We start from the raw sequence: 13,986 nt of genomic DNA on the forward strand, positions 1-13,986 counted from the left end.
GGTAGGTTAAGTTAAACTTGTATCAGGAAGTGATCAGTGTAAGCCAAAAATAATGTAGAATTTAAAGGCAAGAGATGAAGAAGAGAAGAGATTTTTTTTTTTTTTTTTTGAAAAAGTATTTATTAAGAGACGACGCAGAACTACAGTTGCGCACAGGTCAATCGTACAAACGGTTGATCTCTTTGTGACAGCAAGCTGGATGAATTCCCTACATATTTATACCCTGATTGTCTCATTTCAAACACAAAGAATTATTTATACTGAACACCAAGACGTGACAGGCACTTTGTTTCCGGTACAAGCTAACAGCTCAGCGACTGACCCTCGTGCTAACAACTGGGCAAGAAAAACAAACAAAAAAACAAAAACAAAAACAAAAACAAACAAGGTGTTTGTGGACTCGGCTACAGCCGGGCGTAACGGTTCCAGAAAGAGCCTGGTCCTGATTATGAAGGACGAGTGGTCGCTAAACACAGACGGGATGAACGTCTCGGGACAGTGAACGCATCGTACTGGTAGCAGGACGATGTCATTCATACACAGTGACAGTGGACGATTGAGAGGGACGTTTCCATGGATGGTAGAAGAGCCTGTAAATGACCCCCGGTGACCTTTCTTCAGAGATCAAGACACGTGAAAGAACTAAGGTGCCTGGTCACCTCGGTGATATGTCACAAACGTCAACATTTTTATAATTTTTTTTTTTTTTTTTTAAATGGACGTTAGAAAAGTTTGGACCCGACAGAACACACGGGACGATTCTTCTCGTCGACGCTGCTTCAAGGCAACTGTGGCGACCCCTGACCTCTGTCACACGTCCATGGCGGCGATGGCTCTGCCAGCAACGCCTACATACATGCTTTGGTCTTGTTGCAGGATGTGGACCTCCGTCCAACACCCAGCACATAAGAATCAAAAAAAAAAAATGCACAAAAAAATACATTCCTGATTTGGGAGGATTAAAACAGACCTTTTTGGTACACGTGGATGGTGGGACCATCCATTTGCAAACAGTAAAGTGCTCTACAGTGGTCTTTGCACAGTTTAGGACGGGTTCAGGAGCTCCAGCAGGGCTCCAACGGCTCCAAAGTAGCCCTGCGGACACACACAGGATTCAGGGATTTGAACCTTTCCCAACTTGTGAAGGGTTCTCAGTCGTCCAGGTCCAGGTCGTCTTCGTGTAGGAGGGTCCAGTGGAGGCCGACTGGACTTGTTCTCGCGATCTTGTGTTTCGAGATCGCGAGAACAAGTCCAGTCGGCCTCCACTGGACCCTCCTACACGAAGGACAACACTGCAGCTTTGGATCTTACGGCCCCGTTAATGGGTCCAGTTCAGCTCGGTTCGGTTCTGTTCACCTCGTGGCGCAGGAACAGAGCCTTGAGCTGTCCCTTGGACCAGTAGTCCATGGCGTAGGCCAGCAGCTTCATGGAGATGGTGTTGACTCGCAGGAAGTTGCCCACAAACACGACTCTCTCAATGTTCTGGACAGGGAAAAAAAACAAAACAAAACACATCGTCATCATCGGCATCATCGCGAACTTCACGTCTTTACCTTTGATGGCGGTAATTCCAGCGGACCGCCAGCAGGGCGGGGCTGCCGCGGCGTGCGTCCTCGGGGCCGCCGTCATAGCCCTGTACAATGCTGCTTGATCGAGATGCCACAAGGCAGCACCGTAAAGAGGCTGAGGGCAGAGAGGGAACATCCGGGGAGGAGGGGGACGGACCTGCTGATCTTCCTAGCAGAGTCCTGCACGGCTCCAGTTCTGCCCGCACAAACCCGGATCTCATGTCATCAGTTGGGTCACATTAGCGGAATACTGAACAGCAGGCGGCCAGGCGGGTCAAAAAGGCTTCACCTGAATGAAGCAGCTCCTCCAATAAAAAATAAAAAAACGACTTCAGACTAGAGCCCCAGAGTAGAGCCCCAGAGTAGAGCCCCAGAGTAGAGCCCCAGACTAGAGCCCCAGACTAGAGCCCCAGAGTAGAGCCCCAGAGTAGAGCTCCAGACTAGAGTCCCAGACTAGAGCCCCAGACTAGAGTCCCAGACTAGAGCCCCAGAGTAGAGCCCCAGACTAGAGCCCCAGACTAGAGTCCCAGACTAGAGCCCCAGAGTAGAGCCCCAGAGTAGAGCCCCAGACTAGAGCCCCAGAGTAGAGCTCCAGACTAGAGCCCCAGACTAGAGTCCCAGACTAGAGTCCCAGACTAGAGCCCCAGACTAGAGCTCCAGACTAGAGCTCCAGACTAGAGTCCCAGACTAGAGTCCCAGACTAGAGCCCCAGACTAGAGCTCCAGACTAGAGCTCCAGACTCGAGCCCCAGAGTAGAGCTCCAGACTAGAGTCCCAGACTAGAGCCCCAGACTAGAGTCCCAGACTAGAGCCCCAGACTAGAGCCCCAGACTAGAGCCCCAGAGTAGAGCCCCAGAGTAGAGCCCCAGACTAGAGCCCCAGAGTAGAGCTCCAGAGTAGAGCCCCAGACTAGAGCCCCAGAGTAGAGCCCCAGACTAGAGCCCCAGACTAGAGCCCCAGACTAGAGTCCCAGAGTAGAGCCCCAGAGTAGAGCTCCAGACTAGAGTCCCAGACTAGAGCCCCAGACTAGAGTCCCAGACTAGAGCCCCAGAGTAGAGCCCCAGACTAGAGCCCCAGACTAGAGCCCCAGACTAGAGTCCCAGACTAGAGTCCCAGACTAGAGCCCCAGACTAGAGCTCCAGACTAGAGCTCCAGACTCGAGCCCCAGAGTAGAGCTCCAGACTAGAGCTCCAGACTAGAGCTCCAGACTCGAGCCCCAGACTAGAGTCCCAGACTAGAGCCACGTCGTTCAGCAGTTACAAAGAGCTGCAACGTGTTTTTGGAATCCATAGAGAAAAGTAAATCCATCACATCAGGGATGAAAACTTCAGCAACATTACAAAGTGACAGCCGGACGTTTCATATCCTCTTACTTTTCCAATACCTAACTAATTCTTTACGGTTTTGGAAGCGGCACATGTCAGACGGTGGCAGCCATGTTCATTTCTCTCGTCCAAGGTGAGTCATTAGATGGTGAAACACGTTCAAGCAGCTGAGCCAACGGCTGTTGTGAAATAGCAGAAGTGATTGCAAAGCGAGTAAAGAATGACCAAGATTTACTGTAATTTACGTTTTTACAAAAACCCCACAATCCCCCACCCAGATCTGAAACCGGGGGGGGGGGGATCACCTGCAAGTCAGCTGTTTTTGCAGGTACCCTTTGACACAGTGCAGGACTCTGATTCCTTCCTCTCACAGGTCAAACCAACAGCTGGCTTTCCTGTCTCTAGACCGCTTGGCCTCCACGAACCTCGTTCAGGGCGCACATCCTGGTGATGGAGCCGATGTTGTTGGTGATGGTGATCAGCGTGGCCCTGGCCAGGTCTTCCTTAGACACCGACTCCCTCTTCTCTTTGGACATCATGTTGCCAAAACTGAAAAACAAAAAACCCCAGGGGGGGCAACACATGATGTGACTATGAACACTTGGACCCCCCTGCCGGGGGAAAAGAAGAAGAAGAAGAAGAAGAAGAAGAAGAAGAAGAAGAAGAAGAACTGACCTGGAGGCCACGGCCCAGCCGGGGAGACCGAACCTCTCGTAGTCTCCTCCGTAGATGTCCCGCACCAGCTTGTCCACCCGGGTGCTGTCGCCCAGCGAGGCCATTTGCAGAGCTTCTTCAAAGGTGGAGCAGCCCGTCAGCAGGCAGCACAGGCCGAGGAAGGTCCCCCCACCCAGGCTGCACAACAACACATGGCGTGGCGGGAGGTGAAATCTTTATTTCCAGCATGAAAACCGTGAAAACAAAACAAAACCAAACTAACAAAATATCAACAATGATAAATAGAAGGTTAATAAGTAAACGACAAAGAACATAATAAGCAAATAAATACAATTAAACACGGTTGAAAAGGTGCATGAAGAAGAAAAGATAGATAATATAGATCCTCGTATATAATATAGATAATAGCAATTATTATTTTATATGAATATTGTTATAATAATAATAATAATAATAATAATAATAATAATAATTATAATAATAATAATAATAATAATAATAATAATAATAATAATAATAATAATAATCAAACAGGTAACTTTTCATTCTGGTTTTATTAGTTTTAGCTTCCTTTCATTTTTTTTTCTATTTTATGTTATATTATAGAATAGTTTAACAGCAGTTAGGAAGCTCTGTCAAAACTGCATATTCAATATAAATTACACATCATACATTTTTTAAAGACAATAATAAAAAACGATACTGTTGGATTATTCATCTCACGGGCAGAGAAATCTTTGATTGCAGCCTCACTGCTCGACGCGACTTGCGCTAACCTGGTGCCGGTGACTCGCTTGTAGTTGTTTTCAGAGTAGACGGCCAGGATGCTGACCCCGGAGCCGATGTTGACCAGCAGCAGAGGATACGGGTTCTCCAGCGGGTAGGGCTTCTGGGTGCAGTGGTCGGGATCCGTGGGGTCTTCCAGGTAGTAGCACTCGGAGGGCCCGCGGGACACGGCTGAGTCGATGTAGAGCACCCCCCGGATCAGGCAGTCCAGCTCGTCCAGCTTGTGGAGCTGCAGGTCAGCCATCTGTGGTGTGTGTGTGTGTGTGGGGAGGATGTAGGAGGAAGAGGAGGAGGAGAGATGACAAGGGGGAGGCAACAACCACGAAGAAAGGGAAATAAAATGAGCACTTTATTGAAATTCAAGGAGAAATATCTGAGAAGTGCGGATGCCGTCGGACCCACCGTGCGGAAATCATTCTCAAACTTGTAGGCACCCCCTCCGGTGGCGCAGAGGGTGGTGTGGAGGCTGGAGAAGTGCTTGCTGCGGCCCATGTGCAGGAAGGCCGGCAGGTCGTGCGTGGGGAAGCGGATGAAGTGTAGGTTGCCCGTCCGGCCGCACAGCGTCAGGTCCTGCAGCTCCAGGTGGACGTCCCGGATGCCCGTCTTGCCGTAGGCCGTGTTGGAGGTCAGGTAGCGGCGGATGCTCTTCAGGTTCTCCACCTCCTCCTGCTCCTCCTCGGCTGTGATGTCTTTGGGCTCAAAGTACACCAGCTTCACCAGGGTTCCTCCAATATCCATCCCGAACCAGGGAAAAGCTGCAAGGACGTGATGTGTGTGTGTGTGTGTGCAAACAGTGTTAGCAAAAAACAAAACATTCCCTGGTATTATCTTTTTTTTTTTTTTTTTTTTTTTTTTTTTAAATTCAGTGACATCCCGTGAGCTGCTGTGGAAGTGTTTGGCGGTTGGAGGATGAGTGGAGTGTGAGTGTATCGACAGGAGGACCAGGACAGTGTGTCCCAAGAACGCCATCTTGTTGTAAAATAGATCCTGTCTATTTACTGCCTGCTACACCTAAAACACATTACGCGATAAGGGCGGGAGGAGGTGCTGGGGGATGCCACGGCTCTGTACATTATTTTTTGAATTTTTTATTTATAAATGACTTTACATCCAATTACATGCAGTATATATTATCGGATTATATGTTTTATTTTCTAGCGGCCCGATGAAAGCAGTATTTGCGCTTTCTGTTATTATTATAAAAAAAAATTTGGTGCCGTTTCCAGTAAATACACGCAGCCCCTTTCCTTCCTGGAGAATGCAATACGTACGCGGCCTCGTCTTCTTTACCGAGTCAGACCGCTGTCTGGCCCTGGAGCTGGAAGTCCGTCCGCCAGCAGCGGCGGCGGCGGCGGCGGCGGCGGCTCGCCCCGCGGGCCCGACCGCCTCATCGTCGGGCTCGGCCCTCCAATACGCGGGACCCCCGGTGTCGGAGCACGGCTGCTTCGTGGGCGTTCCGTCTTGGTCGTCGTCGTCATCGATGGTGTCCGCGTCGTGCTGGTGTCCATTAAACGCCATTGAACCGACCAACGGGCAACATATAAACTCCGCAGTTTGTCAAGGGTCCCACCATCGGACGTCAATGAACGATGCGTGTTATGCTTCCCTCGGCTCCATGAGCTAGCTAATTGCCCGGCTAACTAGCTGGCTCGTTGTCGTCACCAGTGTTACGGTGAAATCTGTACGCCCTTCAAGAAACGCGTTCACCTCGCGGGAGCGAATAACGGTCGACGATGACGACCGGACATGGACTTTCCTTCACGTTTTTCCGTTGTAATTTTGTTGTCCTCCCCCCCACCCCTTCTCACCACCGGTTACACCTATAGTGCATTGAGTCCGAATTCTGAGATGGAAGGAACCAAAGGCGGAACTGTTAGCTCGATAGTGATGATGCGCGCGCTCCCAAATCTCAACCGTCTGGCAGAATTCGGCGTAACACCCCTTTGTTGTTCGCTGTCAGAGCAGATGTAAGGCGGAGCCACACGATGACGGAAGGACGCGGGAACCAACGACTGTCAACAGTGTAAAGATACTCTTGGACTCGGACACGCGTTACAAACGTTTTTAAAATATCATCTTTATTCATTTCTATGTCTGTTCCCTGCGTAAAAGTTGAGTTAAATTTGAAGGGCAACCTCCACGTGAATGACTATTATTCAACAAACTGTTGCAGCTCAAATGTGCAAAACTTTTAACCTCTTCAGTCTCGACCACGCTCTTTAAAAATAAGAAATACATTTTCAATCTTGCAGTAAGTCAATTTATACAGCATTATTCACATGATAATGGACAGTCAGTGCTTACATTTCTACAACAAAGAAAATCAATTTGTTGTTGTCGTTGTTGTTGTTGTTGTTGTTGATGCTGCTTTAGGTAAAAATCCAAAACGCCCACATTTGATTGTTGAAGTAGTAGTTCCCAGAGAGTGTGTGTACATCAAGTCAACATTTTCACAATGACTAATTGCGTCAAGATTAGGACATTTTCATCAACTGTGTGACGCTTAAGCAAAAGAAATTAACAACAACCCTGGATTGGTTCACGGCGGACGACTGCCATCGCGTCACATGCACACAACAAATCTAGGAACCGGGAGGAGAAAGAGATGCTCTCAAGGTGGACTAGAACATGGATAACTGATGGGTATCTGGGAGAATTTGCCTGTGTGGAATGTTTCTTCTTAAGATGTTTTTAAATTTAGATTGCCTTTGAAGATAGCTAAATAATTTAAATATGCACGTACAAAAAAAATAATAAATACAGACAGTGCACGAGCCCTTTTTCTAAACAGTACTTGCCACATGATCAACACGAAAAGACGCCGTCCCAGCGGGAGGCCGAGTCTTATTTTGAAAGTGCTCGTAAGACATAGAAAGACCTCGCGCCACACCGCAGTGGCTTTTAAATTTGCATTTAAATTTCAGCGTCTGTGGCTACGATTTGATTGCAACCGTTGACTTAAATCTGACAGCGAGGTTGTAATAAAACCTACATTTTATGCCAGGGTTGTGATTAATGACAGGATCAAAGGTCAGGCAGGTCGGCTGCTATCACTATCCCTGCTACTAAAGCTAATCATTAAGCAGCTGCCTCTCAGTGTCTGTGGCCAGTGACTGCAGTAAGGCACCGTCACCTGGAGATCCTCCACCCCCTCCTCCTCCTCCTCCTCTTCTTCCTCCTCGCAGCCTTAAATCTTCTCCTGCTCTCCACTGAAGGGTTGTGAAGGACCCTTAATGCTTGAACTTCCAGGCCATCAGCAGGGCACAGGCGCCCACTCCTGCGGCCGTCACTATGTACTTGGTGTTGGACGACAGGATGGGAGTGGAGGCCTCCTGCTCTGCCGCCTGCAGTGTCTTCAGCTGTGGCACAACCTCTGCTGCTACTGCTGCAGCTGCAGCCTCAGACTGGTGGTGGTTCTCCTGGGACGTAGGTGTTGCACTGGAAACGGTCTCAGCGGCGGGCAGCGGCGGTGCGGATTCCACCTCAGTGACTGGTTTGCCGTTGGTCATCGGAGGCTGTGGTGCCTCCTGCTGGCCATCCAGGTTGAGGACGGACGACTCCGCGCACACCTGCACCACGTGCTCCCGGACGTCCAGGCTGGGGCCCGGAGACTCGTAGTGGTTTTCCTCGGGCTCGTTGTGGGCGGCAGCGACGCCGTTCTCCCAGCAGGGCGGCGCTGAATCGGCTTGGGTGGTTTCGACAGCGGCACACGCAGACACGCCGCTGATCTCCAACCGCTCGCTGCCACCCGAGTAGGGCTCGGCGGGCGAGTCAGGTGCATCGCGGGTCGTCCCGTCGCGACTCTCTGGCTGAACGCTGAGGAGTCGGCCAGGTTTGTCAAAGAGAGACGGGTCCGCCGCCATAGTGTTGAGCTGAGCTGAAGGTGGCGCTGCTTCTGCTTCTGCTTCTGCTTCTGCTTCTGCTGCAACTGCAGCTGCAGCTTCTGCTGGTGCCTGCAGCTAAAACAGAAACACATTCAGAGGCAAGTTTGAACTTAATTCACCAGAGAAACAATGGCTTAAAAATCCAGCGTCTATTGTTTGGAAATTTTGAGAATAAACAGTGAAGCGACATCTAGTGGTTTCATGTCAGATTGCAGCTGCTCTTTTGCTCACTCTCGCTCTTCCAGGCTTGCCAGTGAACTACGGTGGCCTGCATGCTCAAGCCTGGATACCTCGTCCACTTATTTCTTCGTTGATTTATTTAAAGATGCGAGTGTTCACCCTAAATATGAAACGTGCCATCGGGCAGCTGGAGTGTCCTCACTAGGCTTCCTTAGAAATATGGCGGTGCAAGATGGCAACTAACTGGGGGCAAGACTCTTGTCTATGTATATTCTTTAATACATAGACAAATTACTTTTATATACATTGAAAGTAAAAAAAAAAAAGATTTTCCTTTATGTGTATATCTATATCTAAACAGATAGATAGATAGATAGAAATATACATATACACATCTATATATATAAATATGTATAAATGAGAACCTTTCTATGGGTAGGAAAACCAAATTACTTTTAATGTACTGCGAGTAATAAATCAGGCCAAATTTTATACACTGGACCTTCAAACTGGGTTTGAGTGTGGAACCAGTGGCTCCAGTTCCCCCTCAGTGTCTCTGTGCTGGTCGTCACCTGAGTGTATGCAGGTTCTGAAGTCTCCTCGGGCTCCAGGACGGCCGCAGGAGGGGCGGAGTCCTGGACTGGAGACTTCTCAGGAGTCTTGTGGAGGTCAGGAGATCCATCACCAGCAGGAGGAGGAGAGGGGGAGGGGCTCTGTGGGGCTCCTCCCTCTGCCTCGGCCTCGGATGGTTCCACGCTACTGGCGGCCTGAGGGGCGTCGACCTCGGCGGCTCCTCCAATGGCGTGAGGTGGGAGAACCTGGACGTCGTCCTGCTGAGGGGAGGTGGTCTCCTGCTGAGGAGGCGGGCTGGAGGGAGGGGTCTCAGTTGACGGGGGAGGAGTTGATGGAGCAGGCGGCGCCACTTCAGGCTCAAGAGGCGGGACGTCCTCAGAAGCTGCTGCTGCTTCCGAGCTCAGGGGGTCGATTGTCTCCACGGGGGTTTCCTCCAGCGGGGGCGTGGCCTCGGGAGCAGCTGAGGCCGCAGCTGAGGCTGCAGCTGGCACGGCAGCGGCCGGACCGTCCCCGCCGCTCTCCGGGACGGGCAAGTGACCAGCGGGTGGTGCTGGGTGGACGTGTGCCCTGACGACGGTAGCTGAGGGCGAGCTGGGGTTGGAACCTGGAATAGAGAAAACAACAGCAGCATTTGAATCTGACCCTGGGTCAGTTGGCAGGGCTGCAGCAGAGGAGAAGAGGAGGCGAAGGCGGGAGGCGTCCTCTGGTTTTCAAAGGGCGTGTTTACAGTGGCTCGCCTCACCACGGTACGGTGTGAGGGTGTTTGCACTGGCTGCTACACGGTGGTGGGGGGCGCCGCTTTTTCAATACATGTTTTTTTTTTTTTTGTCTTTTGGGGAGGGGGCAGGCGAACCGGGAATGCCCCCCTCGACGTCGCGGGTGTGTTCAACCATATTCTCCAAAACGACGAGCAGCAAATGGTGAAGCGCTCGGAACAAATGGAGCTGCTCCTGCGTTAGGCGCGGCGAGCTGGGGGGGGGGGGGGGGGGGGGGAATCCCAGGAGGTCTTGAGGCGAGAGGAAGTACGGATTTGTCGAGAGGAGAGGACGCCGCTCTTCGCCGCCAGGAAGCCTCGAACACCGCGGCATTAAACAAGGCCTTCCTGGGCTCGCTGGGGAAGCTCAGACAGGCTGCTTCAAACAAACAGACGCTCTATTTTGCCCGTGTTTACAGGCTGTTTTTCGAGTGTTCTTTAATAAATGCTATTTTCCCCATTACATATGTACGCCTGTCATAAATATGATTTATAACAGCGGTGCTCCAATACAAACTTTATAAAAGGTCCCCTTTCAGGAGAAGAGCCTCCGGGGCATGCACTCACCCGGGGGGGCCCTGAGGGCGTCGTACTCCCGCTGCACCTCCTGGGCCAGCGCCAGGTGTTCGCTGGCCTCCAGCGCGGCGATGAACTGCTCCGGCCAGTTGTCCCTCCTCTTCAGGCAGTCCAGCAGCAGCACCATGCTGTCGTAGTTCCCGTACATCTCGCGCTTGGCCTCGATGTTCTCCTGCGGGAAACACAAGAGCCCCGCCGACTGTCAGACCAGCTCGTGCCTCGCTCAATGATGAGGGAGGCCGGGGGGGGGGGTACCTACCCGGTCATGGTCGGTCAGGCACGGCAGGTGCGGGACTACTTCTCTCACTTTCACCTTGGTCACGATGGTCGGCATGTTCCGCCGCAGGTAGCCTTTGTACAGCTGCTCGCTGGCAAACGTCATCTGCCGACGCACAACAAAACGATCACGTCTGCCATCGTTAGCGTGCTTCTTCTACAGCAGACGCACAAATATTTTTTTTTTAGATGTTATCCTTGTAGCTTCACGCGTTTCAACGGTGACTCGTAAAGAAAACATCTTCAATATTAATAGCGCGTCTGTTGCAGAAGGAAAATGCAATCGATTGCATGCGTTTAATGAAGACGCAGGGAACTCCCATTCAGTCATAAAACGATGCAGGGACGGCCGAGTCTTGACTTATTTTATTTAACTTGTTGTCATCAATGAATTGCAGTCAAGTTGAATGACTACGTCATCCTACGAATGATGAAATTCAAAAATGTGTCACCGAACAAATATTCAGATTTTTTTTTTTTTTTACAGCTTTGAAAATCATACAAACCTGACTGTTTGCATAGTTGGAAGCTACCTGTCTTTTCGGTTTACCAATCCCCCCTCCTCCCCACCCCCCGCTCCCCACTACTCATTTGTCATCTAATCAGTTCCGGCTCCCGTCGGCCAGTTCTTTACGATGCACATGTGCCAAGAGGCAAAGGTGCGAGACCAGGCGTTGCTTTTTACAGTCGTGCGGTGCGTGACATAATCTTTGCAGGTGCTGCTGCTGGATTAGACCGAGTCAAGGCAGGTCACACACCAGTGTTGAAACTCCACAAAAGCACATCCGATGCAACTCCTGCGACACTAAAATGACCTCTGTTCCTTTTTTTTCTCCTAACTTTTGCAGTGCGGTCAGTGATTTTTTTTTTTTCCTTTTTTTAAAGGCAGCGAAAGTGAAAGTGAAAGTAGATCTCATCCAGGCTGCAGCTGCGGGGGGGCAACATTCCATTCGTTTCACATCGGGAAACCAACGTACAACTCCGAGCCGAGACACTCTTGGTCTCCAGACGGTGGGATTGTGGAGAGAAACCTTCACTCTGTTTACACCAAAACACTCTGCTGTGTCGCGGCCGGAGGAATCTGATAAAGTGGCCTCAAACACAGGGAGGGCGTGGAGCACATTGGCGTTATCTCTCAAGGGACAAGAAGAAAAAGAAAAAAAAATCAGGCAAACTCGAAAGACAGTTGAGCAGCGGCAGGCTAGCTGCTTTCCGTGCTTTTATTTTGAAATGTCGGGAGTCAAAGGCCGTGACCTGGTCAGAGGGAGTTTACTTCCTCTAACTGGGAGCAACTCTCTTGCACCCAGTTAGTTGAGCCCTTTGCACCACCACCGTCACCGTCACCCAACTTCATACTAGTTAACCTGCCCAGCAGCCCAGTGACCAGTCCACCTCCACCTCCACCTCCACTCTTCTTCTTCTTCTTCTGCTGATGCAGCTGCTCCTACCTCCTGGGACACCTCATTCACAACGACAGCGGCTCGAGAAAGTCAAAAGGCCGTCTTCAGTGTTTTCCTGTGTTTTGAAATACGACAAATCCTCCTCTAACCTTTCTGAGCCTGATAGACAAGGTTAAGTAAAAAATCTACAAGAAGGAAGAAAATGAGAAAAAAACAACAACCACACACTCTTTAAAAGTTCAGCGTCAACGTTAAGAAGTAGCAGCAGCAGCAGCGGCAGCAGTCCTGTGTAAATGTCATGCAGTCACCACAGAGCAAAGTCTTCCTCACTCTATCATTAGCTCGCTCTCTCTCTCACACACACACACACACACACACACACACAGACACACACAACTCACTGCCCTTCACAGTGAGTTGTGTGTGTGTGTGTGTGTGTCAAAGTGCTTTGTGATGACAGGCTGCAGAGCAAGACGAGAAAGGTGGTGTGTGTGTGTGTGTGTGTGTGTGTGTGTGTGTGTGTGGCTATCAAGGACAAATTATGCATATGTGGGCCAGATGAGTGACCTCCACCAGAATGACCCCACACACACCACCGCCACCCTGCTGTCTAAAAACCCTGTATTATTCCTTCAAATTAAAATCCTAATCTCAGTCAAAGGACATTGCAAGGGCACAGCAAGCTAGCAGCTATTTTATTGTATTTAGACGTTTGTTTGTTTGTTGTTGTTTTTTTTTTAAAAATTCCAGTTCTGCTTTAAGATACGAGCTAATAAGGTTTAAAGGGGGCGACGCTCACATCGAGTCTTCTAAAGTCAAAAGAATAAACCGTCGGAACAGGAAGGTTGTAGACGCTTTAAAACTAGCCAAAAACAAGAAAGAACAAACGCCGATTGTGTTATTTACAGGAATAAACCTGTAAGTATTTCGAAAGAAAGAGGACATTTTGGCTGAAGCGTGAGCGTTGTTGATAAAGTGATACAGTCGTCCTGAACGGCTTTTAATCCGCGGGACAACCATAGCCGCGCGACCATTAGCAGGGGGGAAAGTTGTTCACTGGTATGAAACAAAACTACGACGCTGGGTGTTTTTTTTTTTTTTTTTTACAAGGGTTTACACGCAATGACGACCTCATCAAACCCGGAAGTCATCTTTCTCCTTGAAACGCACTAAAAAAAAAAAAAAAGAAGAAAAAAAACCCTCTTCTTCTTCTTCTTCTTCTTCTTCTTCTTTATCTTCTTACCTTCCGTGTTGCTGCGGCGTCTCCGGGTCGAGCCTGCTGCTGCTGCCGCTGCTGCTGCTGCTTGTCACAGACTGTCACACACACACGCGCACGCACCCACGCACGTACACACACACACACACACGGTCACATCTGCGCAGGTCCGCAGTCACTTTTCTGTGATTGGACGACGGCGCCCACAGTGTCAGATTGGACCAATCGGTGACACTTTGGGATTGTATATTTAAAAAAAAAAAAAAAAAAAAAAAAAAACCGGCAGGGAGGAGGCGGGGCGACGGTGAAGGGAGGGGCGTGGCTAATCTCGACCTGAAACGTGACGTCCGCTCCCTCCGCTGCGATGGCAGCAGCGGCAGCGGCGGCGGCAGCGTGAGATTGGATCTGGGTTTGTGGTTGACATCTGTCTCTAATCCCCGTTAATCCGTTCACAGGCTCCAGGGCTCAATCTGTGCTCCTCCAGCGGAGGTGCTTGCCTTCAGTAAACACGCCCACCACCAGGGGCTTGGATTGGCTCGTTGTGGAATATTAGAACGTTCTGTTAGAAAGACACGCAGTCGGAACCGAGGCAGGGCTGTCATTGGTTGAATGAGCATGACTCTACACGATTGTGTATGATCCATACCACCGTGGTGCCACTGACTGACAGAATTTCAATGGAGCTGACACCACAGGTCAATCCTGTACAACTGTACAACTGTACAACTGCACGCAATAACAATCCTCCTCTCAACCACTGCCATTTCATAAAGG

The 13,986-nt window shown here is 50.1% G+C and overlaps 2 protein-coding genes across 2 annotated transcripts; both read right to left on the minus strand.

Moving 5' to 3' along the window:
* Positions 1-91: 91 nt before the first annotated feature.
* pank2 (pantothenate kinase 2) lies at positions 92-6,259 on the minus strand. The gene is made up of 7 exons (XM_076049562.1): positions 5,625-6,259; positions 4,756-5,108; positions 4,344-4,597; positions 3,568-3,744; positions 3,318-3,441; positions 1,357-1,482; positions 92-1,095 (listed from the first exon to the last, which is right to left on the minus strand). The coding sequence occupies exons 1-7, from the start codon at positions 5,869-5,871 to the stop codon at positions 1,045-1,047; spliced, it is 1,332 nt and encodes a 443-aa protein (XP_075905677.1). The 5' UTR covers positions 5,872-6,259; the 3' UTR covers positions 92-1,044.
* A 151-nt stretch (positions 6,260-6,410) lies between these two features.
* On the minus strand, positions 6,411-13,394 carry mavs (mitochondrial antiviral signaling protein). The gene is made up of 5 exons (XM_076049561.1): positions 13,240-13,394; positions 10,580-10,702; positions 10,312-10,492; positions 8,990-9,594; positions 6,411-8,312 (listed from the first exon to the last, which is right to left on the minus strand). Exons 2-5 carry the CDS (start codon positions 10,700-10,702, stop codon positions 7,584-7,586), a joined length of 1,638 nt encoding a protein of 545 aa, XP_075905676.1. The 5' UTR covers positions 13,240-13,394; the 3' UTR covers positions 6,411-7,583.
* Positions 13,395-13,986: the final 592 nt, after the last annotated feature.

Source organism: Nelusetta ayraudi, unplaced genomic scaffold (assembly GCF_046127955.1).
Source record: "Nelusetta ayraudi isolate G7.1 ecotype Tasmania unplaced genomic scaffold, CSIRO-AGI_Nayr_v1 ptg000117l, whole genome shotgun sequence".
NCBI lineage: Eukaryota > Metazoa > Chordata > Actinopteri > Tetraodontiformes > Monacanthidae > Nelusetta > Nelusetta ayraudi.

What these genes read in the sequence shown, in the direction of transcription:
- mavs (XM_076049561.1), bottom strand. Translation starts at nt 10,702, where the DNA reads ATGACGTTTGCCAGCGAGCAGCTGTACAAAGGCTACCTGCGGCGGAAC. An exon ending in GCCTGACCGACCATGACCGG is followed by an intron (nt 10,493 to 10,579) that starts GTAGGTACCCCC and finishes TGTTTCCCGCAG; the next exon opens with GAGAACATCGAGGCCAAGCG. An exon ending in CAGAACCTGCATACACTCAG is followed by an intron (nt 8,313 to 8,989) that starts GTGACGACCAGC and finishes TTTCTGTTTTAG; the next exon opens with CTGCAGGCACCAGCAGAAGC.
- pank2 (XM_076049562.1), bottom strand. Translation starts at nt 5,871, where the DNA reads ATGGCGTTTAATGGACACCAGCACGACGCGGACACCATCGATGACGAC. An exon ending in GGATGTGCGCCCTGAACGAG is followed by an intron (nt 1,483 to 3,317) that starts GTTCGTGGAGGC and finishes TTCCCTGTCCAG; the next exon opens with AACATTGAGAGAGTCGTGTT. An exon ending in CTCTGTTCCTGCGCCACGAG is followed by an intron (nt 1,096 to 1,356) that starts GTGAACAGAACC and finishes GTGTGTCCGCAG; the next exon opens with GGCTACTTTGGAGCCGTTGG.